Source organism: Pristis pectinata, chromosome 2 (genome assembly GCF_009764475.1).
Source record: "Pristis pectinata isolate sPriPec2 chromosome 2, sPriPec2.1.pri, whole genome shotgun sequence".
Classification (NCBI taxonomy): Eukaryota; Metazoa; Chordata; class Chondrichthyes; order Rhinopristiformes; family Pristidae; genus Pristis; species Pristis pectinata.
The window spans coordinates 83,112,855-83,138,939 of NC_067406.1; the positions used below are offsets into that span (position 1 = coordinate 83,112,855).

At 40.9% G+C, this 26,085-nt stretch overlaps 1 protein-coding gene across 1 annotated transcript; it reads right to left on the bottom strand.

The window, feature by feature from the left end:
* Positions 1 to 789: 789 nt before the first annotated feature.
* LOC127585857 (uncharacterized) lies at positions 790 to 13,553 on the bottom strand. The gene is made up of 3 exons (XM_052043562.1): positions 13,470 to 13,553; positions 9,419 to 9,490; positions 790 to 7,544 (listed from the first exon to the last, which is right to left on the bottom strand). The coding sequence occupies exon 3, from the start codon at positions 7,228 to 7,230 to the stop codon at positions 1,705 to 1,707; it is 5,526 nt and encodes a 1,841-aa protein (XP_051899522.1). The 5' UTR covers positions 7,231 to 7,544; positions 9,419 to 9,490; positions 13,470 to 13,553; the 3' UTR covers positions 790 to 1,704.
* Between the last annotated feature and the right edge of the window lie 12,532 nt (positions 13,554 to 26,085).

The window sequence follows — 26,085 nt, forward strand, 5'->3', positions numbered from 1 at the left end:
ATAATATGTAACTTAAAATGAAAATTTGTCATATTTATTCTTCTTCAATGTTATTTAACCATTTTCAGAGAGATAAATAAATTTGCATAAAAAACATATAAAATTGTTCTAATTAAGCATTAGGTTAGCAGCAGGGTTCATGAAGATTCCTTCAATAATTCTCAGTGTATTTAAATGGTCACTTTAAAAGCAGCTAATATTGAAAGGTGATTTGTTTTTGGAATGAGACCATACATTCCTGATTATACTCAAGTCTGTGTTATTCTATGCCGATGACTGTTTATTTAACTAAAACCAAAGTTAAGGAGACAGAATTATCATCTCAAACAGTACTCGGGTCATACCAACTTCTGTAATGCAGGCAGTCTCTCAGTTGTTACGCAATATCTTAATTTAGACTAAACAAGCAAATGTAATGTTCCCAACTAAAGGAAATGCATGATCAAACCAGAAACCTCAATAGCTCAAATATTTTACATGGTTAATAAATATTTCAGAGCAAAAACAATTCATCAAATAATATTCAAGTTCAGAGTTTATATTAGTAACAGACACAATTAATGGCATGAAAGTTAATTTAAATGAAAAAGCAAGAATTTTTTCCAGAGTTCAAAATGAATACAAAAATATTTCATACCAGTAGCACAGCAGTTTAAAAGTTTTCAACAAATTTCAGTGTTTGAGCTCCTATCTGTTAGAAGCCATAAACTTATGGAATTTAAACCCTGTCTATATTAAAAAGTAAACACTCAAGAAAGGCAATGTTTTAAAGCAAGGATATCTCCCAGTTTTATTATGTCAAATATCAAACAGACAAATGCAAGAAACATCAATTTTCTGAATACATTTAACTGTAGTGTTTAACCTACTTTACAAATTATTGCCTTGAAATTCATCCATTTGGGAACACTAAATTTGCTATATAGCTAATCTCAGCACACCGCCTCCAAACATCCATTCAATTGAAATCAAATATCATATTCAAATTTGTCAATTTTATTATAGTATAAAACTAAAACCCAATGTGTTGTACACCAAATCCCTAATTCATTCCAATGGAATGGAACTTCTGAGGCAGAGTACACCACCACTACCATTTAACACTGCTGATGGGGATGAATTTCTAGGCATATTCATCTAAATGGTGTACACAAGTTTCATATTGCAGACATCATCTGGCCCTATACATCAGAAATGAACATGCAACATTTCATTGAGTACACTAATGAACTAATAAAATGGCAATGTAAAATATTTCAAAATTGTGCAAAAAAAGCACTTGTTTCACAAGTTAGTTTACTCCAACTCTACAAAATGTTAAGTATTAAATAAGAGTAAAATTAATACAGAATTTAGCAGTCAAAATTAAAAACCTCTAAATACAAATCCCTCATTCTACATTCAGTATCATTTTCTTGTGATTGGCATTACATTAGAACATTCAGATCTTGCTTCCAATTGCAATTCTTCAATGATAAATTATAGAATAGCTTTCCTGACTTTTCTGCACTCCACTTTGCCCAAGGAACAGCAGACTGCAGTCAGCTTATCATTCATTGGCAAGGTATAATTTACTTTAGATCAACAGAGTAAAAAGCAGCATTTAAAGATTTCAAGCCAGTAAGTGAGCCAAGGTGAATGAATCCACATTGTGTGCATTCTAGGTCAAAACCAACTAGAGACTTTAAGTCTCTAGATCTGAAATTATATATTAGATTTCCTTTCTACATTCAGTACTTCAGCTCCACTTTCTGTAGTTTCTTGAATGGTGGTAACATCATTCCAATCCCGGGTGGCTTCCATTAAATGGCGTTGCCCATGAGCAATCCATTCTTCTTGATCACAAAACATACGTCCACAAAACCAACAGTGGAATTTAAACTGCAAATGTTCATTTTGAGTATGTTTCACAATCTGATAGTTATTTTTGTGAATCTTTTTGAGTTTCATTTTCAACATAAGCCTTTCCTTCGCTGGACTGACCACCTTGCAGTTATGCCATTTATCATGGGAAATACTTTGATTTCCAACCTCTTGTCTTTGTTGCTTTTTCTTTAAATTGAGAGAAATGACTGTTCTCTCAGATAAAACCACTTTCAGTACATGTCCTCTGTACTTGCCTATGGTTTGCATTACATTAGTTACCTCTTGAACATCTACATCTGGATGGTTTAACACAACTACAGGCTGATTGCGACGAGGGCACTTCACCAACTGACTGTCATTAAATGGCTTGAGTCTCAGTTTACGGGCAGTCTTTAATAGCTCACAGGTATCAGTTGCAACAGGAACAAGATTGTCTTTTTTCTCTATCTTTTTTATTAGAGCATTATGCTGTACTTGATCAGCTTTTCCTTTCCTGGTACACCTCCGTTTTGATGGTAATTCTTCATTGCACTTCAACTGCTGAGATTTCTGACGAGCAACTAATTTAATTGAAGTAGTATTAAATACGTTTGGTTGGTCAACCAAAACAGATGTATCACAGTTCCTGTTTGCCTGATATTTTGCCTTAGAAGAGCAATTATTTACAGACTCGGGTTCTTTTCGCTTCTTTGTCACTAATGGTGCCTGCATGTCTGATTTTCTTGCTGTGCTTTCCAAAACTGATGAAGAATAGAATACGCTCAAGTTTTGCGACTGGTTGACAGTCTGGCAACTTACCGTAGAAGTTTTTTGTTTGGAGTCATCAGCAGCATTTAATACTCTAAGCACAATACCACTTGAAACAACCTTGTAAGTGGCTTCATGTCGAGAGCAGTCAGGATCTTTTATTTGGTGGTGAGGTGATGATGTACTTTCATGATTAACTTGGGTTTTCATGGAACAGACTGGAAATGCAGAAGTACATAAAGAAGAAATTTCTGACGTAGATTGCAATTGAGAAAGTGGATTCAGAACATTCTGCCCCATGCTGACACTTCCAGATCCACTTTCCCAAAGACAGTTTGGTTTATTGTTCTTAATTTCATCAGTATTTTGCAAATTAACAAGATCATTAACACATTTAGTCTGATTAGATGCATCACCTGGTAGAGGAAAGCATCGACCTTGGTTGATACTGGGAGATAACATAGAATGAGTTCTACTGATGTTACCAGGTGGCTTTAATTGAACTTTTGTATGACTGCTTTGGTTGCCTGCAGAAAATGAGGATGATAGTAAAATATTCTGTAATTTTGTAGCAGGTGGCAGCGTTAATTCTTCTGCAAGCTTCTGTGTTTGGTCAAAGCTATGAGGTACTTGTTCAAGTTTCTCAGCAGCACTAGTAGAGTTAACATTTTTAGAATTTGTGCAAAAATTGCAGCTTGATGAAAACAAAGAATCTTTGTTTTCCAAACTAAACTGGTGGCAGAGTTTCACAGAGGACGTCACAGCACTAGTTATAGGCATATCTTTTTGTACCTCTTCTGAGAAATGACAAATATTCTGATGAAAGGAATCTCCCTCAGAACTGCTAGCATTAGGTTCACAAATCTTTGCAAGGTCAACCTGATTCTGAACATGTTCTTTAAAGGCATTTGTTGTTACCCCTGACGGAGAAGGTGAAAGTAGAAAGCTGCTACTGATATTATGTGAAATAGAAGGTTTCCCAAGTCCATCTGACAATGGAATGTTTGGCAGTGACTTGTTTTGAATAGATACATCATCTGGGGACAAATTTAGAACATTTAGTTTTGGGGGTGAGACAAGTTTAGTTTGGTGGTTCTGTGTCACATCAGTTGATGAATTTTCAGTAGAGCTAAGCATGCTACTTAATTGCTTTATCTGTACAAAACTATTGACATGGGTGGAATGCTCCACTGCTGTGTTATTACTGCTTGTGGGAGACTGTCCTAAACATACATTGGAACTATTTTGATTTAAAGAAAATTCACCAGAATACAAACTGTATGCATCCTGGATCATCTGGACATCATCATCAAATTGCTCAAATCTATGTGCAGAAGAACTATCTTGAATCTCAATAGGTGACACTGGTGGTAATAAGGAAAGACACTCAGCCAAGTTTCTGTCTCTGGATACTTTAAAAGGGCTACCACTTACCACTGACTGAACTTCTGTGGTACTGAGGCATACATCTCCAGATTTGGATATATGCTCTGGATTCTTACGGCTTAACGGTTCAGTTATATGGCATCCTTTAAGTGAACTTCTTTCTTCAAGGGCATTTGACAGACTTGTACTATCTGCCTGAATCAGAGAACATAGGTGAGGTTTAAGGATCTGTGCAGAAGCAAATGAAGGGCGAGTGTTGTCTTGGTCATTGTCCCATCGAATACTTTCTGGAACAACATTTGTACCGCAGCTAAGAGAAAAGACAGAGGAAATTATTGGCCACTGTGTATCAACCAAATGGTCTTCAGGGGACTCATTGCCTTCCAAATCACAGTGGTTACTGAAATCACTCAAGTCTGCATTAACTGTAGTGTCTTGCAATGTACCCTGTGCATACTGAGCATCAGGATTAAGATATAAAGATCCCTCTTTAACTAGTTCACTGTCATCGTGTATTTTGTTCATGACTGCCAGACTGCTAGTTGACTTAGTGGTAAACAGGTTGATAGGAGCTCCTGCTGAGTTAGGACAATTAGTATTTTTTTGTAAATCTTTCTGCGTTTTTGTAACCAATATTTGGTTATTGTGTCCTGATTTGATGCTATCATTTGCATCGATTTCTCGACGTTCCAATGCATTTAACTGCTGAAGAGGCAAGTCTGGCATCTTCCTGTTCTTTTCACACTTTCTCAATGCAGAAAATGAACTGCCAATGTGGTGTACTTCATTATAACCTTGAGGAAGCAAGCATGGTGCAGATGTATTTCTAAAATTCTGTACTGCAGCACAGCGCATGCTTTGATTTTGAGATCGGATTTTACAAGCTTCAAGATTAATGGGTTGTTTGTTAACAATTTCAGTTCGTTGACATTTCAAATACTCTGGGTGATTTGTAGCTTTGGATACAAGGCTGGGTTGTAGAGGTGAAAAATTAGGGGTCATTTGAAGACCACAGCTTTGCGAAGATGAAGATGTGTTATTCCGCGAAGAGGTAGAAGACATCTGCAACTGTGTAGTCGTACCAGTATCAGGTGATGTACAGACTGGTTTAATACAAAGCTGTGTATTAGTTTTAGTTCCATCAAATGGCAACGATTCCACCGATCTTATTGCAGTTTTGCAACCAGAACCTATTAATTGGCGATCACACAAACGTACACTTGTATTTGGGAGCACTTGCATAACCTTAGGCAACTGTGCAAACGGTTTCTCAAACGTTTTGTCAATAGAGGTAACTTCAAGGCATGTATTGTTGAATCTTGATAGGAAAGGTTGCTCTCCATTTGAAAGAGATTCTTGTCCTTTGCTGGTCACAACTTCATTAGTTAAATATGGGATTTTACTTTTCTGCATTTCCTTACATCCAGAGAAAGTTAAGGATTCATTATCAACTTGATTAATTATCTCTTGGGTATCTAAATTCAAATTAGGTACAGTAGCTTTGTCATCTAAAACACCTCGCTGAAGACAATGCACTGTTTTTCCCAAAACATCTGGTGATACAAAGCCATTCTGCCGTAAACCCCAAGCTGAGTCAGTTGTGATTGACTCTCTAACTTGCAGCTGGTCTGCAGTTACCTTTTGCTTCCATTTTAGACTACTGTTGTTTCTGAACTCTAATGTGGAAGAGCTTCTTGTCATAGCACCTAAAGATTGAGAATTTGAATAGATGGTTTTAGTATTAATTTCCATACCATTCTGGTCTGCATCAAAACCTTCATTCAAATGATCAAAATGGGGAAATAAATTATGGTCAACATTTTTTGTTAGAAACGTAGGTGAATTACTTGACATGCTATTCTTTTGTTGATTTGCAATTTCTATATTCACATTTTGTTGGATTTCTTGTGAAGAAAAGGTAGCTGATTCTGATGTATCAGAGCCTAGCACAGGGCAAGCAGCTGCTGAAGCTTGTGGTATTAGCTTGAACACCAACTGCTGCTTTCCATTAACAGATTTTATTTCTATTAGTTGAGCCAAACAATTTGAAGGAATAACCACTTGTGCTGGGGCAACCAATGTTAGTGGAGTACCAGGCTGAACAGTGTGCTTAGAATTTGCAAGTACCTGTAAGCGAATCTTTCTAGCATCAGTGGGAAAACAATTCAAATGTTTAGCATATTCTACAGTTTTATCCCAGCTCTTATTTTCACCAGAACCAGTGAGATCTGTCTGTGGAAGAACAGCAATATCCAAGTCCTGGACTTGGCAGGAAGTCCCATTAGGATTTGGAGCCAAATTCACCGAATCTGACATCTGGTCATTTAAAGTCATGTTGGCAGAATTCTCATTTTGTGTAGTTGTTGTCTGCTTACCTTTTAAGTCATTATTAGGTTTAGGGAAAGCCTTCTTATGGCCTTTCCGCATTGGTAGAACGAGGACAGATCCGCCATTTTTAACAATGTCTCTATGCACTCCCTTTGTATGCTTCACAACATAATCCTTTCGGACTGCTCCATAATCACAATACCTACATTTAAAGGGAAATGTTCCAGTATGTTGTACAGAGTGACGCTGGAATTCTCCCCTAGTGTAACAAACATGATTGCATCGTCCACATTTATACTGAATTTCATCATGCCTCAGTGTGTGTTTTTGAAACTGAAGTGGATCTTTTGTTGAAAACCTGCATTTATTACAGTACAAGGTATCTGGCTTTAAATGCCTTGTTTTATGTTGTTTTCCCTCTACATTTGAGGACCAATCTTCCTTGCCATCACCAGGTCCTGTGCTTAATGGACTGTCTACTTTGTGTGAAATTGCATGTACATTCATTCGTTCCACATCATACACAGTGAAACCACATCTGCTACAGACAAACATAGGTTTATCATCAGGATGTTTCTGTTGGCAGTGTTCCTTCAGTTCTGTAAAGCTGAACTTCTGAACATCTTTACACTTAACACAAAACATTAACACTTCTGTAATCTGTCTTCCACATCCTTTCCTATGATCAGAAATTTCTATTCTCCTTTTACTCATCCCAGGATTCTGCTTTGACTTTTGCTGTGCAGGATCAAGAAGGTTCTTCGTTACTACAGCCTTTCTTGCAGTCTGCTTTCTTCCAGTACCACACTTCATTGAAATATCTGAAGTAGTACAAGCAAAACTCTCCTTCTGTGGAAGTCTCTCCATTTTTGGCAGAAGGACTCTTAACCATTTAAACTGCATTTTTTGAGTTTGCTCAAAATTTCAGTGCGTTGGTGAAAAGAGATTTCTGAAAGTGCAGAGTGGTGCATTAGCTCTTTTACTTTACAGTGGCAGTTCCAAGCAATCATTTGCAATGCTCCAATTGTGTTCCAAAACATGCAATTTTTTTTTAAAACCAGTCCCATAAAAATTAGTCACTTGCTATGATGCAAATGGAGCTGAAATGGAATGTGTTTCCTTGCTGCAAATGTTCTTTGAACTCCTTTTTGCAGCACTACCTGAATTTCAAAGCAACCAGGATAGTTCATCTTGAACAGCATTGGAAAGGTTTCACTCTAGAGGGAAAAAAAACATCTGTAAACCAAGATAAAATCTTAGACTTTTGATTACTTTTCTTTGCACAATGGAAATAGCTATTCCTCTAAAATTAAGATAAAAAAGTGAAATGGAGATTTGTTAACTTTAGAATGACTTGTATTACATAAAAAAACACTTGAAATACCTAACCAGCAATGTCCCCCAAAGCAACACCTAGAGCAGCATCTTCATGAAAGAAAGAGGGTGGAGTTAGAGTGTTCAGGGTTGAAACCTGAACACTCCAACTGTACCCTCTTAAAATTTCAGAGTTAAGAATTTTGGCACTTTAAAATCAAGGTGATCAGAACTGGATATAGGCATCTCAGATATCTTGAAGTATTATGGAGAGGAGTAGATGAGAGAGATAAGAGAAGCAAAGTCAAGGGATTTGATAGCAAAGATGAAAATTTGACAAATCCTTAATCTGGAGCCAGTATGGATTAATGACCAGTGATGTGATGGATGAGTGGAATTTAGGATACAGATAGCAGTGTTCTTACTGGCCTAGTGTCTATTGAAAATGGATGGCGGAGTTGGCTAGGAGAACAGTCATTTCTAGAAATAGCAAAGGCATGGAAGAATGACTTAAAAGCAGATGAGTAGCAGTGAATGGTTTTCACATCCAGAATCAAGGCCTGATAATCCTTTGTGGTCCATCCAGCCCTAGCAGTAAATTACTGAACCAGTTATCCCTCTATCAATTTATTTCTATACTCCTTTGACTGAAGGGAGTATTGAAGGCATTGGCCAAAGTGTGAGAATTTTAATGAGGATTACAGCATTGGTAGTGAAGCAATGGCCATTTGCTGCACTAGAAATTGTAAAGTGTAGTGTGAATGGAAGATCAGAAGCTTGATAAATGAAATTTTGAAAGTGTAGTTTTACATGAACTGTAAGAAAGTTTTTATTTATGCCTGCAAGTAGAGTTGCAAAATGGACAATGGAAATAAGTATGAAGAGCAATATAATGATTGTATCTGTGATTGACGCAAGGTAGTAACTCCATTGATATAGCAAATTTAAATGGGTTGGGGCTTTAAATGGAGGGAAAGAGTAGAGAAGAGAATAAGCAATGACATAGTGGGGAGACCACAACAAAGTGAGATGGAGTTTGAATTTGCCAAGGAAAAGAAGTCATGCAGTGCAGCAGCTGAGACACTAAACCAAAGAAAATATTTCAGTGAGAAAATTGTGAACAACTTAAAACTTGAGCAGAATTTAAAAGACCCAAGAGAAACAGCTGGTGAGAATTAACAGACCATGAAAGCAGAATTGTGTGAAACTCATGCACTCTTCTGAATGGGAGAACAAATGCATTCTAGCAATTCATTCACAAATACAAAATCATAGACATCAATTCCAGTGTTCATTACAGGAAAATGGCATCCAAGTTCAAAACTGCAGCTCTCAATTGGGAGGGGGAATGGTCAATGCTTAACCAAGCTGCAGACAACAATTTACATGACTGCAGCATAAAGCACTCAACAGCTTCCAATGGTGTCAATTTTCTACTATGTTCTGAAAATCTGGAACAAGTCAGTTCTTAAATTACAAAGTTAATTCATTCATAAAGAATGTGTGTTCAAAATAGAATAGGACTTTCCTTTAACAGCCTTTTCTTGAAATGACCAAATGACAGTGATTGACCCATAATTTCTTGCACAGATTAAAGATCCATTGTTTTGATCTAGAATTTAAAGCCTTTTAATTTGTAATCTTATAACAATGTGTAGCTATTTAAATTGTTTGGATGAATTTGATATGGTACAGGGAACTTTGACCAAACAGTGTTAAATACTATTACATTTCTGCATGTCATTTCTTTTGCTACAGTTGCATTTAAGAAGTTTACCTGGAGCCTTCTAGCCTTAGCCAGCAAGTTTATAGTTCTTCATTTCTGCTAAAATTACATCTCGAATGTATTCTGGAAATAACAAAATAAGTACTTGTATTAAAATATCTTTCAACCACTCTATTCAACAGATACTAAACAGTTCTTAATGCTTTCACGTCTTTATAGCTCAGTACTTTAAAATGGACTTCCACATCTACTATTATTCAAGTGAGCTGAGCTTTACTTGTAGGGATTATGGCATAATACTTTCTTGAAAAGTAATACAACAAAGGTTTTCCTGTGCATTCAATCTTTACTCTACTTCTACCTCATTCACATTTCCAAATCATTTGAAATGATTTTCTTCAGTCCTTTTAATCTAGTAGAGTCAGAAATTCTATTTAAGCCAGATGCTAAAATAACTATATTGCTCAAATATATGGATAGTAAGATGGAAATAGATTTCAGATATGTATGAAATTCATTTTTTTTTAAAGAAACTTCTACTTTTTTCTACTTTCCCTCAATCTTAAAACACAGGTTCTTTTTTGCCATTAAAATTGTTGATTACCCATGGCATTACATTCAAGTTATCAAAATCAGTTGTGGCCTTTTGGTGAAGTAGGCTTCTGGGGCAAGGGTTAATTGGACCAAGATGCTGACAAAGTCAACCACCATTTTGAAAATGTCCTTTTATTTTAATGTAAACTTTAACCTTCTTACCAGTATTAACATAGGAAATAAAATATGCAGGTGAGAGCTGCTACACTAGTCGCTTAATAACACAGTAGTCACATTAGTGCACTAATGATGCAGAAAATAAGCATTCAAATTTCACCAGCTCAGTCTGATAATTTGAATTGTTGAAATAAAAGTTGAGGCTACTGGATCATAACAACAATTCAAGGGATTCATGACTGTTCTTCAAGAAAGGAAACTTACCAATCTTATCCAGTTTTGCCTATATATAACCACAACCTTGCACAAACATGTTTTTTCTATGACTGTCCTTTCTGGAGAGGTAGCAAGCCACTTAGCTACATCAAAGCATCACTAATGCTTCAACAGGTACATAATAGATCCTATCCTGGTAGAATACCTACATTCCAAACATAGCATTAGCAGGAAAATATAATTACAAGCATAAGAATGTACAACACAAGAAGCTGAATCAATTAAAAATATGACCTAGCTAAAATTAAGGGTTGGGGGGGAGGTGCTATGAACTAGTGTATAGAAAGACTGAAAGCAAGATCCATGTTATTCATTAGTGACATGTGGGCATTATTGACATTTACTGTACATTTCAAATAATCCTTTCTGAATTGCTGCCATTCATATAGGGAAGAAGATCCCAGTGTTATTGGGAAGGGAATCCCAGGATTTTGCTTCACCGATTTAAAAAACAGGAATGCAAGTCTAAATGGTGTAACTTGGGGTGGAGGGGCAGGGGGTTAGCAAAGGTGGTGACCTTCCTAGGAATCTATTGCACTTATCCTCCTTGGTGGTGGAGGTGCTGTCAAAGCAACTTTGCAGAGTTCCTACAGTGCCTCTTGGAGGTGCTTCACACTATTATGTTGCTCCAGTAGTAGTGGTGAAAGTTTGTGCTTATGTTGGAGGGACTGCCAGTTAAACGATCTGCTTTGTACTGGTAGTAGCCAGCTCAAGCATTTCACCCCTCCAGGCAACTGCAAAATGTTACTTCACATTCCTGATACTATTTGTAAATGGCAGAAAGACGCAAGGAATCAGGGATGAGTCACTTGCTGTAGAATACCCAATTCTGCTCTGCTGTTTACAGTCACAGTATCTGGCTATGTTCCAATTGAGTTTCTTGTCAGGAATGACCATCCAGGACATTGACAGTGGGAGAATTTTTTTTTACAGTGGGAGAATTAGACAATGATAATAACCACTCTTAAGTTGTAATGGATTCCTCTTGTTCACACTTATTTTTCCTTCTATAGCATGAATATCACATCATTGTTCAGATCTTCCAGAATAAAACATTATTTATGATGAATTTCAATAGGATAGAACCGTAATCAATTACTTCTGTCCCTTGTTTTCACTGGGGTCCCCTACAAATGATTTTCGTGGGCAAGTATTAGCCTGTAACTATCACAACAATCTTCTGTTCATGCATGATATTGAATCCAACCAATGGATAATTGCCTCTTGATCCCCATCAACTAAGGCTTCTTGCAGTCAAAGATACCCAGTCAAATGATGTTTTGATCATGCACCTGACTACTGAAATACAGATATTTTGTCAATCTTTGAACCACAGCTGTAACAAAGTCAGACTTTGGTAGAACCCACCTCAGCCTTACTGGCAAATTCCACTTGACAGCACTGTCAATAACACATTCCAATACTTGCTGATGATTGAAATTCAATCAATAATTGATCAGATTGAATTTGTCCTGTGTTTGTGGACAAGACATACTTGGGAAACTTTCTACACAGAAGGGTACATGGCAATGTAGCAGATCAGCCAGAAGCATAATTACTCCTACAATACATCTTTAGCACTACAGCTAGAAGCTTGTTGAGTAAACCAAGTCATCCTTACTATATCAATGCATTCAGGCCACAAATGGCACATGAATGGCACCACACTAATTTAAGACTGGCTTCTGTGTGGGCACCCCAGAAGAAGGCAGCCAAGATGAACTGTCTATTTGGTATATCTGGCTCAAGATGATTTAAAATGCATCAGCTGATGTCTGCCATTGTTCGGGCCAAGAAGGTTCATGCAGAAGCTTCATTTCTCAAATACACAAGCCTCCAACACAATTTGTGAATGATATTTCTGAAAACCAGTCTGAACACAGGTTGTAGGAAAATTTAGCTCTCTATTGCAGGCTTCCTCAGGCATTTTGCCTGCATACAATCCTATAGCTTAACCCTGTGGGCACCTAATTTTCAGGCACATCTGGTGCTGCTCTTGGTATGGTTTTCTGCATATTCCTCAATGAACCAGGATCAGTCCCCTTACTGCATAGTAACTGTAGACTGTGGTTGTGTACAATTTTCCACCAGCCACAGCAAACTGTTCTAAATCTATTGCATTTGGCACAGTGATGGTATTTTACAAATATAGATGTCCAGTTCAATTGGATTTTCCTCTCCATAAAGACAGCAAGATGGGTTATTGCTACAAAGATTCCTGTACACAAATGCTTCACTGACAAATCCACCAACAAGCACGCAGTGATATAGATTTTTCCTTTTATCGCTTTCTGGAGACCCTCCAGTGGTGTTCCCTTTGGAGGGTAACATGATGGAATTGTGCCCCAGTTAGAAGAAAATGAAGTCTTCTGGAAATGTGGAAGAAGTGTCAATGATAAGAATGGGAAGTGGTTAAGCATATTCATATGGGTAGAAAGGAGGCAAGAGGAGAGAGTGGAGAGTGCAAAGTGGAAGCTCAGATCCATGAAAAGGGTGGGAGGGAAATCCTTTCCAGGATGAGATCATCATGGGGGACCAGGAGAAGAGAGTTGACAGGGCACAAATGAGAGTTGAAGATTCTGAGTCTGGGTAAGAGTGGCAAGTGTGCAGGGTTGGTGTTGTGTAGCAGAGAGATAGTTGGGGGGGGGGGGTTGAGTGACGTGTACGAGGATGCGCAACAGTATTACTGTTTGACGGACGGGAGGGGATCTGAAGAGGTCAGACAGCAAGGTGTGATTTGGAGTTAAGAGGATGAGGACAGCGAGGTGTTTGGGGAGGTAGGTGGGGTTGGAGGGGTGAGTGATAAACATCTCAGGGGATAGAGAGATATTCTCCCCCCCCCCCCCCCCAAGTTTGGTTGGGGTGGGGACCAGAAGTGTCAGGGAGTAACGGGGCGGGGCGGGGCGGGGCGGCGCCTCTCCCTCCCCTCCCCTCCCCTCGCCTCGCCTCGCCAACAGCCATCGGTCCGCTCGCGTTCCCTCACCCGGTAATCCCGCGCTTTCCCCGTCCCTATAGAAACCGCCCAAATAAACTCCACGTCCCCCCTCCCCGCTCCCTCTCCCCCTCCCCAAAATTAAAACAAAAATCCGTCTGCCCCACCGACACCCAGACTCACGACTGCCGGCTCCGCACTTGCAATCAGAAAAAGACAGAAGCAGCTTCCTCACGGTTCCTGCCGTGCATCAGCGCCGACGACGACAACGATGGACAAATAGTTCCCGGGGACTACTTAGCAACCGCTTCGCCGCACTCGGCGGCCACAGAACCCGCTCCGCCGCCGGCGACTCGCCTTTCCAAGCTGCCATTGTGCACAACCGCCACCGGCGGCTCCCATTGGCTGGGCGCGCGACTATAGAAATCTACTGGCGAGCTGTGAGGCGCGAGCGCCTGCCGGCAATAAATAGCAGCCGACCTCCGCCCCGCCCCCACTGCACAGCGCTGGGCACCAAACTCCCTCATCTCCAAGCCAGCGACCTGTTTACCCGCCGCCGCCGCCAATGCTAAAAGAATCTGCAATAGAGATAAGAAGATTCTACAACTCGTCCCGTTGTACGAGGGGAAAAAAGGGACGCGTCATTATTTGCAGATCTGAACCCGTTCTGCAAATGTCAAAGTACCATACAAAGAAGAATAAGCAAACATTTCAAAACCCATTAAAAAATAAGTGGGTAGAACCTGATCTGAACACTTCCCCGCTACATCCTTGCATTTGAAAAGCATTAAAAAAATGCCGCTTTGTTAGCTGAATTATGAAAACTTGCAAGTACTTCCCCTTGCTTAGAAGCAAATCTGGCTGCATAGACAACGAAGATACACCCTGCCATTTGTCGGCAACATTGAGCTAATCCTGACAAGTAGAGGCTTTCGTTTTGCACTGAATAGCCGCATATTTGGTTTTCCGCTACTGACATTCTGAATTTAAAATCACATTCCTTCCATAGCTGCTGCGAGATTCGCTCCAAGCAGATTTGGTGGCAATCCACTTGGCCAGGAATGTTCAGAAAATACCTTCAACGTTATTGTAAATACCAAGGATTAGAGACAAAATTCACATCGTGCAACATGACGGACGATGACTTATCCGCGTTTATTTCGACATGCATGACTCCATGCCTCGATCATCTTGTCCCAGAAGCAGTTGTAATCATTCTTACCATTCCATATAGTGATTCACCGGTAAGCAAGTTTTCCTTCGGCTAGTACAAATGAATTGGTTTTAAAAGTCCTCTGATGAACAATCAGAACAGAAATAAAAACTTCCCACGATTAAAGGTTTCCGCACAAGTTTGAAGAAAAATGTTCTATGCTGTAATAAAAAAACGCACACCAACCATGCTGGTTAGAAATTCTGAGCACGCTTCTGTTTCAAAAGTATACCCGTCGGTCAAGCGAAATGGCTGGTTATTTATTTAGGGTGAGTGTTCATCGAGTGTAATTGGATGATCAGCCAAGGAGAAACGGTAGTTGGAATCTCTGCTCGCCTGAGTTCAAACCCATATCCTGTTTTGATCATCTGCGCTCCGGTCGACTGAGAGTGGGAATCAAACCAACTCACACCACGGCACTTCCCCCGCGCTCTTGTCGTCATTTTCACGGGTTGGAGGTGTATAGGGAGTGGTGGGAAATAAAACTTTCTTCCGACGTTTCTGTCGACCTTCTAAATCATCTGGGCATCGATTAGTATCTTTTGGAATAAACTGTGACTATCTAGCGGAGGACCGAGCTTAAAGCTCATGACACACAGGGCATTAAAATCAAAATAAAAGCAGATGATGCTGGAACGACTCAGCTGATCAGGAAGAGAAACAGAGTTAACGTTTCAGGTCAAAGACCCTTGTTCAAAACTGAAAATGAGAGGAAAAAAGTTCGTTAAGCTGCAGGGAGAGGGATGTCTCCGATGGGGCAGACAAGGTTAATTGGTCAATGAGCAAATGAGAGCATTTCGAGAGGGAGAACATAGACAAAAGAATGTAGCAGTTGTGAAATGTTGAGCAGGAAGGCATGCCCAGCAAGATAGGCTGGGAACATCCTCCACTTCCAGAAAAATAAGCGAAGAAGCCAATATCACAGACGGATGACACAGACAGAAAAATCAATTTATCCAAAGTTGTAGAATTCATTAGCGTCCAGAAGGCTGCTTCTTCTTGCCTTGACAGAAAATGAGGTGTTGTTCCTCAAGTTTTCATTGGGCCTCATTGTAACAGTGCGGGAGACTGAAAACTGATGGGAGTGGAATGGCAGGCAGCAGGAAACTCAGAATCACCCGTGGACTGAACGCAGTGTTGTGCAAAGTGGTTTCCCAATCTGTGTTTGGTTTCTTCAGTGTACAGGAGACCACATTGTGAACACTGAATGCAGTACACTTGATTGAAAGAAGTGCAAGCGAATCTACTTCATTAGAAAGATGGTTTGGGTCCTTGAATGGCAGGAAAGGAAAAGGTGAAAGGACGACCATTGCATTACTTGCGGATGCAAAGGGAAGTGTTGTAAGAAAGGGGGGAAGTTGGTCGGAATGGAAGAGTGGACCAGGAGTTGTGAGGAAGTCCCTGCAAAATGCTGAAAGGGGGGGAAGAAAGAAAGACGTGTCTGAAGGTGGCAGAAATTGCAAAGAAGGATGAATGTGGAGCCTGCTGAGGTGAAAGGCGAGGACCAGGGAAATTCCATCATTGTTCTTTCCCGGAGCAGAGGGGCGAGAATTGAAAGAGACGTGGACAAGTTGTGATCAATGGTAGAGGGAAGACATGGTCCAAGAAGAGGAAAGATATTCCAGAGGCATCTGTGTGGAAAGTTTCATCATCAGAGCAAATATGACAGAGCTAGAGAAACCAGGAGAATGGAATGGCATCCCTCCAGGAAACAGGGTGGGATGCAGAATAGTTGAGATAGCTGTGGTAGTTGGTAGACTTGTAATGTATGTTAGTGGTCTATCCCCTGAGATAGGGACAGAGACATCCAGAAAAGGAAGAGTCAGAGATTGGTCATGTGAAGGTGAGCGCAGAGCGGAAATTGGCAGCAAAAGTAATGAAATTGTTGAGTTCTGCATGAGTGCAGGAAGCAGCACTGATGCAATCATCTATGTACCAGAAAAAGAGATAAGGGAGTGGGCCTGAATAGGATTGAAACAAGGACTGCTCGATGTACCCCACAACAAAAACAGGCCTTGCTTGGGCACATGTGAGTTTCCACAGCTACTCCTTTGATCTGGAGAAAGTGAGTGGAATTGACAGAGAAGTTGTACATGTGAAAACAAGTTCAGCCAGCTGAAGGAGTGTGTTGACAGAGGGAATTGGTTGTGCCTCTGCTCAAGGAAGAAATGGAGGGCCCTCAGGCCATCCTATAATTCCTTTACACTGTAAAGAAATTGTAGGTCCATGGTGAAGTTGAGCCTGTTGGGACCACGGTATTGGTACGTCAAAGTGGTGGAGAGCATCAGATATGTCATAAGTATAAGTGGGAAGGGACTGTACCAGAGGAGAAAGGATAGAGTCAAGGTAGGATGAAATAAGGTCGGTGGCATTCTCTTGGTATCATAAAATATATTCTGACAAGAGTGACCTCTTCTGGACTTATGAACCACAGTACTGTGTGGACATATTCAACCTCTCCCTGCTTCAATCTCAGGTTCCCTCCTGTTTTAAGAAGACCACTATCATCCCGGTACCAAAGAAAAGCAAGGTAACATGCTTCAATAACTACCGACCAGTGGCTCTGACATCCACCATCATAAAGTGCTTTGAGAGGTTGGTCATGGCACACATCAACTCCAGCCTACCAGACAACCTGGACCCACTGCAATTCGCCTATCGCCGAAACAGGTCTACAGCGGATGCCATCTCCCTGGCCCTTTACTCAGCTCTGGAGCATCTAGACAGTAAAGACACTTACGTTAGTCTATTGTTTATTGACTACAGCTCTGCCTTCAATACCATAATACCAAGCAAGTTTATCACCAAACTCCGAGACCTAGGACTCAACATCTCCCTCTGTAACTGGATCCTTGACTTTCTAACAAACAGACCGCAATCAGTGAGGATAGGCAGCAATTCCTCTGGCACGATTATTCTCAACACTGGTGCCCCACAAGGCTGCGTCCTCAGCCCTCTACTCTACTCCCTATACACTCATGACTGTGTGGCCAGATTCTGCTCTAACTCCATCTACAAGTTTGCAGATGATACCACCATTGTAGGCCATATCTCAAACAGTGATGAGTCAGAGTACAGGAAGGAGATAGAGAGCTTAGTGGAATGGTGTCATGACAACAACCTTTCCCTCAATGTCAACAAAACTAAAGAGCTGGTCATTGACTTCAGGAAAGGGGGAGGTGTACATGTACCTGTCTACATCAATGGTGCTGAGGTCGCGAGGGTTGACAGCTTCAAGTTCCTGGGAGTGAACATCACCAACAACCTGTCCTGGACAAACCATGTGGATACCATGGCCAAGAAAGCTCACCAGCGCCTCTACTTCCTCGGGAGGCTAAAGAAATTTGGTTTGTCCCCTTTGACTCTCACCAACTTTTACCGATGCACCATAGAAAGCATCCTATCAGGATGTATCACAGCTTGGTATGGCAACTGCTCAAGACCGCAAGAAGCTGCAGAGAGTTGTGGACACAGCCCAGTGCATCACAGACACCAGCCTCCCCTCCTTGGACTCTGTCTTTACCTCTCATTATCTTAGTGTAGCAGCCAGCATAATCAAAGACCCCATCCACCCGGGACATTCTCTCTTCTCTCCTCTTCCATCGGGTAGAAGATACAGGAGCCTGAGGGCACGTACCACCAGACTTAAGGACAGCTTCTACCCCACAGTGATAAGACTATTGAACAGTTCCCTTATACAATGAGATGGACTATGACCTATGACCTCATGACCTCACGATCTACCTTGTTGTGACCTTGCACCTTATTGCACTGCACTTTCTCTGTAGCTGTGACACTTTACTCTGTACTGTTATTGTTTTTTTTACCTGTACTACATCAATGCACTCTGTACTAACTTAATGTAATTGCACTGTGTAATGAATTGACCTGTAAGATCAGTTTGTAAGACAAGTTTCTCAGTGTACCTTGGTACAAGTGACAATAATAAACCAATAGCAAAATACTGGTACGTTTTATGTGTAGAATGAAAGCAGAAACAAGTCTTGGCTGGGTACGACTAATACTGAAATTATGTTACTCACCGTTACTTGGATAAAAGAGTTAGCGACTACAGCGTGTACTTGTGGGGAAAGAAGGATAGCAAGGTTTTAAAGGAGTTGGACCGTTGGTTGTATTCATTATCCTCATTACCTGCAGTATTTAAACTATCCATGATCTGCATGTTAACAACATGGGCTTCAGTCTTGAATTAACTTATTATACCAATGAATCATGTGAAGATTAATACACAACATTAGGGTTCCAATAGAGGAAACGTTGACGCTGAGTCTTTGACAGGATTTGCTCAAATGGAATGAATCTAATTATATGCCAAAATAATTATTGGAGGAAGAAAGACAGTAATGTGGTGTTTGGATAAAGCTTTAAGACTTTGTTATCTTTCTAGTTAATAATACACTTATTCCATTTGAGTGGAGGTGAATCTTTGCTATGGGTTGGATCCCACTATACATATCACTTATTCACTCATAAGATATCTGCTTATTACCTGACTTTCTCAATGGCATCTTTCTTGTCCATCCTATATATAAATTTTCCAGCATCTGTTTGTACCAGAAACCCTACTTAAAACATGGCAAACTTAAATAAGATTTGGATATTTCTTGTCCTACAGCAATGGTCCAATCAATAAAATGGATGCAATATGCCTTTTCTTTTGATTTAAATTCATGTTGTATGATGCTGGACAGACTCAGCCTATAAAAGGACAAAAACTCCTACAAAATCTTAAGATGAAATTAATTGTATTCTCTATTGTTATGATTTAATATGAATTAAATGCCACTAAAGGTGGGGCAATTTTGCAAGGAGATTGGGAGTCATTCAAGAGAAGAACAAGAACTCTAATTTTGGAAAAGGTTGTAGAATGTACTATAGTGCTGGTGACTGCAGAAATGAATATGTCAACATTTAAGAAAGAGTAGACTGATGGTTAGTGGAAAGCTGAATGAAGGCACTTGGGGAAAGGACTAGTTCTCAGATAGAGGATGAATAACAGCATTGAATGCTTGAGCTGAACAGCTCAATTCTGTGTCCTAATTTTGAAATTAGGTGTTTTAGTTTTTTTTTCAGTCCTCAAGAGTACAAATGTTCAGTAAAAATAAAATCTTCCACTGAAAAATAAGCTTATAATGGCATTAAAGCAACCTCAAACTATTCAGGAATTGTTCAGTTTTTAGCCTTGCAGCAAACATTGCATAAATGCCATTATAATTTTGAAGCTTCTACTGTTGTAACTTAGTTACAGGTATCCCTAGCAAGACAAAAATCACATTTTTTTTAAAGAAAAAGTACTAACATACAACTAAAATAAAGTTAAAATATTTCTAAACCAAAATAGCTAGATTGCTCAATAGGGCCCTTGTTTTAGATTCCACTTAAGAATCTTTAAATGGAAAATAACTGGTATTTGGATTATTGTTAAATAACAAAGTGCACAAAATTGTAATCAAGCAATTTTTAACATAAATCTACTGTTTTAAACTTTACTTTTTTCATTTTGTTGAGCATTTTTACCTTCATTTTGGTTAAAACTAAACTGTTCAATAGGTCTTTTGAAGCGTGAAGATCTCTTCAGTGATTTAAAAACAAAAGTTCCAACCAAGCATTTATAAAGTCAAGTATTTATTATGGATATGACAACTATTTAACCATTTAAAATCAAAACTGAGGAAATCAAGGATGTACATTTCAGAAAAAAACAAAGCATTGCCAAATCTCAGGAAAACAAAATTAATGCCAAATTCTATGAACAGAAATGGTACACTTCAGAGTTCAGAAGAATGAGGGGTGACCTTATTCAAACATACAAGATCCCAAGTGGGCTTGACAGGGTTGACGCTGAAATATTTTCGGGAGTCAGAGAGTCACGAACAAGGGTACGTAGCTGCAACATAACAGGCCACTCATTTAAAACTGAGATTCATAATTTCTTCCCTCACAGGGTGGTGAATCTCTGGAATTATCTGCCCTGCCCCCCCCCCACCGCCCCCCACCCAATGGGTGGAGACCACATCATTAGATATATTTATGATGGAGAGAGTTAAATATTTGAAAGAACAAAAATTGTGGGTTACAGAGAATTGGCACAGAAGAGGAGTTAAGGCCAGCACAGATCAGCCATGATCATATTGAATGGAGGGGCAGGCATGAGGGGTCTGAAGGCCTATTCCTGCTTCTACTTTCTTGCGTTCTTGTATTATTGTGTTCCAGTGTTCTATAGTTATACCCCTTTCCATTCTTTGGTAGATTATCTGTGCCCATTTGTCTTTGGCTGTTACAAACTGCATTTGTTTCCTTTACTTCTTTGCAATTTGTTTTTTCTCGTTCAAAAGACTCTATTTCCTTGACAATCCACATCTACTTTGTTACTTAAATTAGCTTTTTTGGCATTCTATACTTTAATGAATGCAGCTCTATAGACATGACTGTGGACAAAATGGTGTAAAAAAATACCTTGCCAAATCTCATTGGAACCTTGGTGCACTGTCAGGCTCAGACTGGAGGAAAGGATATAGCTCAAACTGGAAGACAACCTGTCAGGCAAGGACAATGCATGCAGTCACACTACAACAAGAATGGAAATTTTGGTCAGCATGGTCAAAGGAGAGTAACTTAATATCGAGCTGTGAGATGTTTTAAAAATACTAAATTCAGCCATGATGTATATAAACATGTTGCAACTTAAAGAAACACAGACCAAAATGTAACCCTGTTGAAATTTTACAAAGCTGAATCTAATTACTGTTCAGTCCAGACAACCAATGCAAAGTTGAGGTATGCTGAGTTACATGCTATAAGTACGTTTCCAATTTAATTCAAGAATGATAAATGCATCCTGACTTCTTGCTCTGTGTCATCATGTCTATGAAGTATTTTAACATTGGAATTCTGCATGCTTATGGTCTATTCATGACGGAGTTGAGGGTGCTATACTGTTTAACAGAGAAGTTAACTATATGCCTGCATTCTCTTACCCAGATCGAGACTTCAGCATGGAAACAACTTAATTGCTTAAAGTGTTCTTCCCATTGCTTTTTGGATGTCTTACAGTAACTAAAGTTCAAGTAGTTCAAACTTCTTTGTTAATCAATGCACTCAAAAACATCATCAAATGTGTGTCAAGTTTATGTATTCAACAAACTGTGATGAAGTACTTTGAGAGGTTGGTCATGGCTAGAATTAACTCCAGCCTGAGCGAGGACTTGGACCCGCTGCAATTTGCCTACCGCCGCAATAGGTCTATAGCGGACACAATCTCACTGGCTCTCCATTCAGCTCTGGAGCACCTAGACAACAGCAAAACATACGTCAGGCTGCTGTTTACCACGGGGGTGCTAGGCGACAGCAAGCAGGAGAACCTGGATCCCCCATCGTCCCTAGAGGAGCTGACTGGCTCCATCCATTCCTTGGCATTCCCAGAAGCAACAGCTTACCAGCAGAGTTGTACTCAGCTCTGTGGGACTGGATGGGCGCAGACCTGCTAGAAGTGTATAATGCTATGCTTCTGGCTGGCAGAATGTCAGACTCCATGAGGAAGGGCATCATTACCCTCATCAATAAGCAGAAGGGAGAGAAGGAGGACATCAGGAATTGGAGACCCATCTCGCTATTTAATGTGGAATATAGGATCCTGTCCAAGGTTATCACCAACTGGGTCAGGTCTACTCTGGGACGGGTGATCCACCCAGACCAAATCTGTGCTGTACCTGGCAGCAAAATCTCTGACAGCCTTGCGCTGCTCAGTGATACCATTGCCTACGTGCAGGACAGAGGGGTGGATGCCTGCCTGGTCAGCTTGGACCAAGAGAAGGCCTTCGACAGGATATCACACACATACATGCTGAACATGCTCTCCAAAATGGGTTTTGGGGAGTGAATCAGAAATTGGATCCAACTGCTTCACACAGCTATCTGTAGTGCAGTCCAAATCAATGGGTGGGAGACAGATAGTTTCCCCATCAGGTCTGGAGTCAGGCAGGGTTGTCCACTCTCCCCTGTCTTGTTTGTGTGCTGCATAGAACCCTTTAACGAATCCATCAGGAAGGACAAGAGCATACGAGTTGTGACATTGCCAGGCAGTGGAGACATATAAGTCAAAACCTCCCTGTACATGGACGACGTCGCCGTCTTCTGCTCAGATCCACAGTCAGTTCGCAGATTGATCAGCAAATGTGACCCAGTTCAAGTTGGCATCGGGGGCCAGAGCCAACCACAGGAAGAGCGAGGCCATGCTCTTCGGTAACTGGCCCAACTGATACAATGTCCCCTTCACCATCAGGTCCAACTACCTGGAGGTGCTGGGTATCTGGTTTGGAGGGGCTGAGGTGTGCAAAAGAATTGGCTGGAGCGGATTGGGAAGGTAAAACAAGACTTGGGTTTGTGGTGTTACGGACTAGGTTACTATTGGTGAATGTCCCTTAAGATAGAGCATAGTGTGTGTGTGTGTGTGTGTGTGTGTGCGTGCGTGCGTGCATTGGCGTGGTTATGAAAGCAGAAGATAAAGGATGTAATGACGTTTTTGAAGCAGTCAGTCGGAATCGGTCGGAGGAGGGAGAGAGAGAGAGAGAGGGAGAGGGAGAGGGAGAGGGAGACCAGCCTGCTAGTCTCTATCAATGGATGAAAAACAGTAACTGTGTCTGTCACTACAATCCACGTATGGATTTTTGGAGTAATACGGTGGAGTCCACTTTGTCGTTGACCTGTAGAGGGAAACAGGTATTTGTGTGGATGGCCATGTCTTGGATGCCTTTCGGGGTGGCAGATGCTTCGGAACAAAGCAGTGGAGTTCACTTTGTTGTTGACCTGTAGAAGGAAACAGGTACTTACGTGGACGGCCACGATTCAAGAGCCTTTCGGGGTGAGGCAGAAGCGGTGGAGTAGACACTGAGGTGTCATATGGGTTCCATCATGGAACATTTGGATTTCGTAATTACTCTCTATTTTCTCTCTACATCTACATTTTGTCTTCAGTCAATGATGGTTGTTGAAGAAGCCTTTGATTACGTTTCACCTTACGGCTTGCTGAACTGAACTTTGAGAACTATTCCTGGACTTGGAGTTTGGGAATTTGCCACACACACACTACGAGTTTAGTTTTGGGGTTAATGTTTAAGATCTAACATTTTTACTTCTAACATTCTAACATTTTTACTTTTAATTTTCTTATTATCATAAGTAGTTATTAATAAAGTAGTTTTTAACACTGATAGATGACTCGGTATGTTTCTTTTGTTGCTGGTTCGTAACAATGGAGATGGTGTTCTCTGTCAATAACTGGGAAGAACTTGGTCATCAGGTGCCATGTGATGTCAGGGCTCCTGTACTTGGCACAGGTGTGGCCTGTTCCTCGCTCCTCTACCTCGGTAATCACTCGGGACATCTTCCAGTTTCTCTGGGGGTCCAAGATGGAGTGAGTCCAATGGGTCACACTGCACAAGTCCTCTGAGAATGGGGGTAAAAGTGTACCACCTTCGTATGTAACTTTATCAGTTGGTGTGTGGACCCAAAGTACATGGGCACCAAGTGTCACTACATACTGAGGTTCTACCTGTCCCTGGTGCTGCAGAAGATCAGCCTGGCCCCGCAGAAGATCAGCCTGGCCCCTCTACCATGCAATGTTCCAGTCAGCTGGATGTTGCCGCACAACCTGTCCTTTCTGGAAGAGTTCTTCTGAGTAAACACCTTTGACTACAAGTCCATCAGGCAGTGGTCAGCGCGGAATGTACTGCAGACACTGCGGGACAGGGACACTATAGATTCCGTGGGTTTGTTCCCTGAGCAAATGGTCCAAACCATATGGCAGAACGCCTCATTGCCAGATCTGTCCCAGATCTGTCCAACAAGCACCAAGACCTCACTTGGCTGGTAGTGAGAGGTGCCCTCCCAGTCAGAACTTTCCTCTGCAGACGACACATCACCCCCAATGCATGCTGCCCTTGGGAAGGCTGCAGGGGCGGGAGGGAGGAAACAGTCATGCACCTCTTTGCAGACTGTAGATTTGCAAAGACAGTGTGGAGACAGATGCAAGGGTCCATGTCCTGGTTCATCCCCAGCTGCTGCATGACAGAGGACTCTCTGATCTAAGGGTTGTTCCCAGGGACACACACCAAGACAGATATCAAGTGTTGCTGGAAGGTCATCCTATGCCCTTCGGTCTGCCTGAAACTTGTTGGTCTTCCAGCACAGCGAGATGTCTGTAAAGGAATGCTGCAGACTGGCACAGTCCAGGCTGTAGGAGTACGTGCTGAGGGACGCACTGAAGCTTGGTGCAGCCAATACTAAGGCTCTGTGGGGAAGGACCACAGTCTAGGGTCCTTCTGCCACTGCATATGAAAGGGCTGAGTTGGGTGGGGAAGCCCCTTGAACAATGAAAGGGGTATCACTTCAGGGAGCCACATGAGTGGCAATGGTGCTATGTTTGTTTGTGTGTTTTACTTTTCTCTGTAAGTTTTTACACTACTGAAAGTAACAGCCATGAATGTTAAGCTTTTGTATTTTGCACTGTTTTCTTCCTTTATATATATTTTTTATTATGAATAAAGTTTATTTTTGAAGTAAAATAAAAGATTACAGCTCGGCGTTCAACACCATCATCCCCTCAATACTAATTAACACATTTCAAAACCTGGGCATCTGTACCTCTCTCTACAACTGGATCCTTGACTTCCACAGTCAGTGCGGCGGATGGGTAGTAACATCTCCTCCTCGCTTACAATCAACACAGGTGCACTTCACGGATACCTGCTTAGCCCACTGCTCTACTCTCTCTACACTCTTGACTATGTGGCTAGGCAGAGCTCAAACGCCATCTATAAATTTGCTGATTACATCACTGTTGTTGGCAGAATCTCAGATGGCGATGAGGAGGCGTACAGGAGTGAGATAGATCAGCTGGTTGAGTGGTGTCATAACAACAACCTCGCACTCAACGTCAGCAAGACCAAGGAATTAATTGGGGACTTCAGGAAGGGGAAGTCGGGAGAAGTCACCACTAGTAACCGGTAGCCAACCAGAACAGGATCCCTCTATTCCCACCCTTTGCTTTCTGCCTACCAGCCAATGCTCCACCCATTCCAATATCCCACCTGTAATCCCATGAGCTCTCATCTTATTAATCAGCCACAGGACTGGTCCCAATCATCCTTCCAAAATTCTACAGATTCTGTAATTATTCCTGCAGATTGGAAGGTTGCAAATATGACACTGTTATTTAAAACAAAAAGTGGGACAGATAAAGTAGGGTACTCCTGACCTGTTAGAGTATCAGTGGCAGGAACACTGCTGAAGGATGTAATATCAGAGCACCTAGAAAAGAATATAGTAGCACTGAGCAGAGTCAGCGTGGATTTATGATGGGGGAATCATGTTTGCTAATATACTGCTGGAGTTCTGAAGTATGTGACTAACAGAATAAGTAATAGGTAACCAGAGGCCGTCGTGTATTTTGATTTTCAGCAGGTTTTCAATAAGGTCACGTACAGGTTAGGGCATATGAAATTAGGAGTAATGCACAGGCATGGACTGAGAATAGGTTAACAGGCAGGAAAGAAAGAATGGGAATAA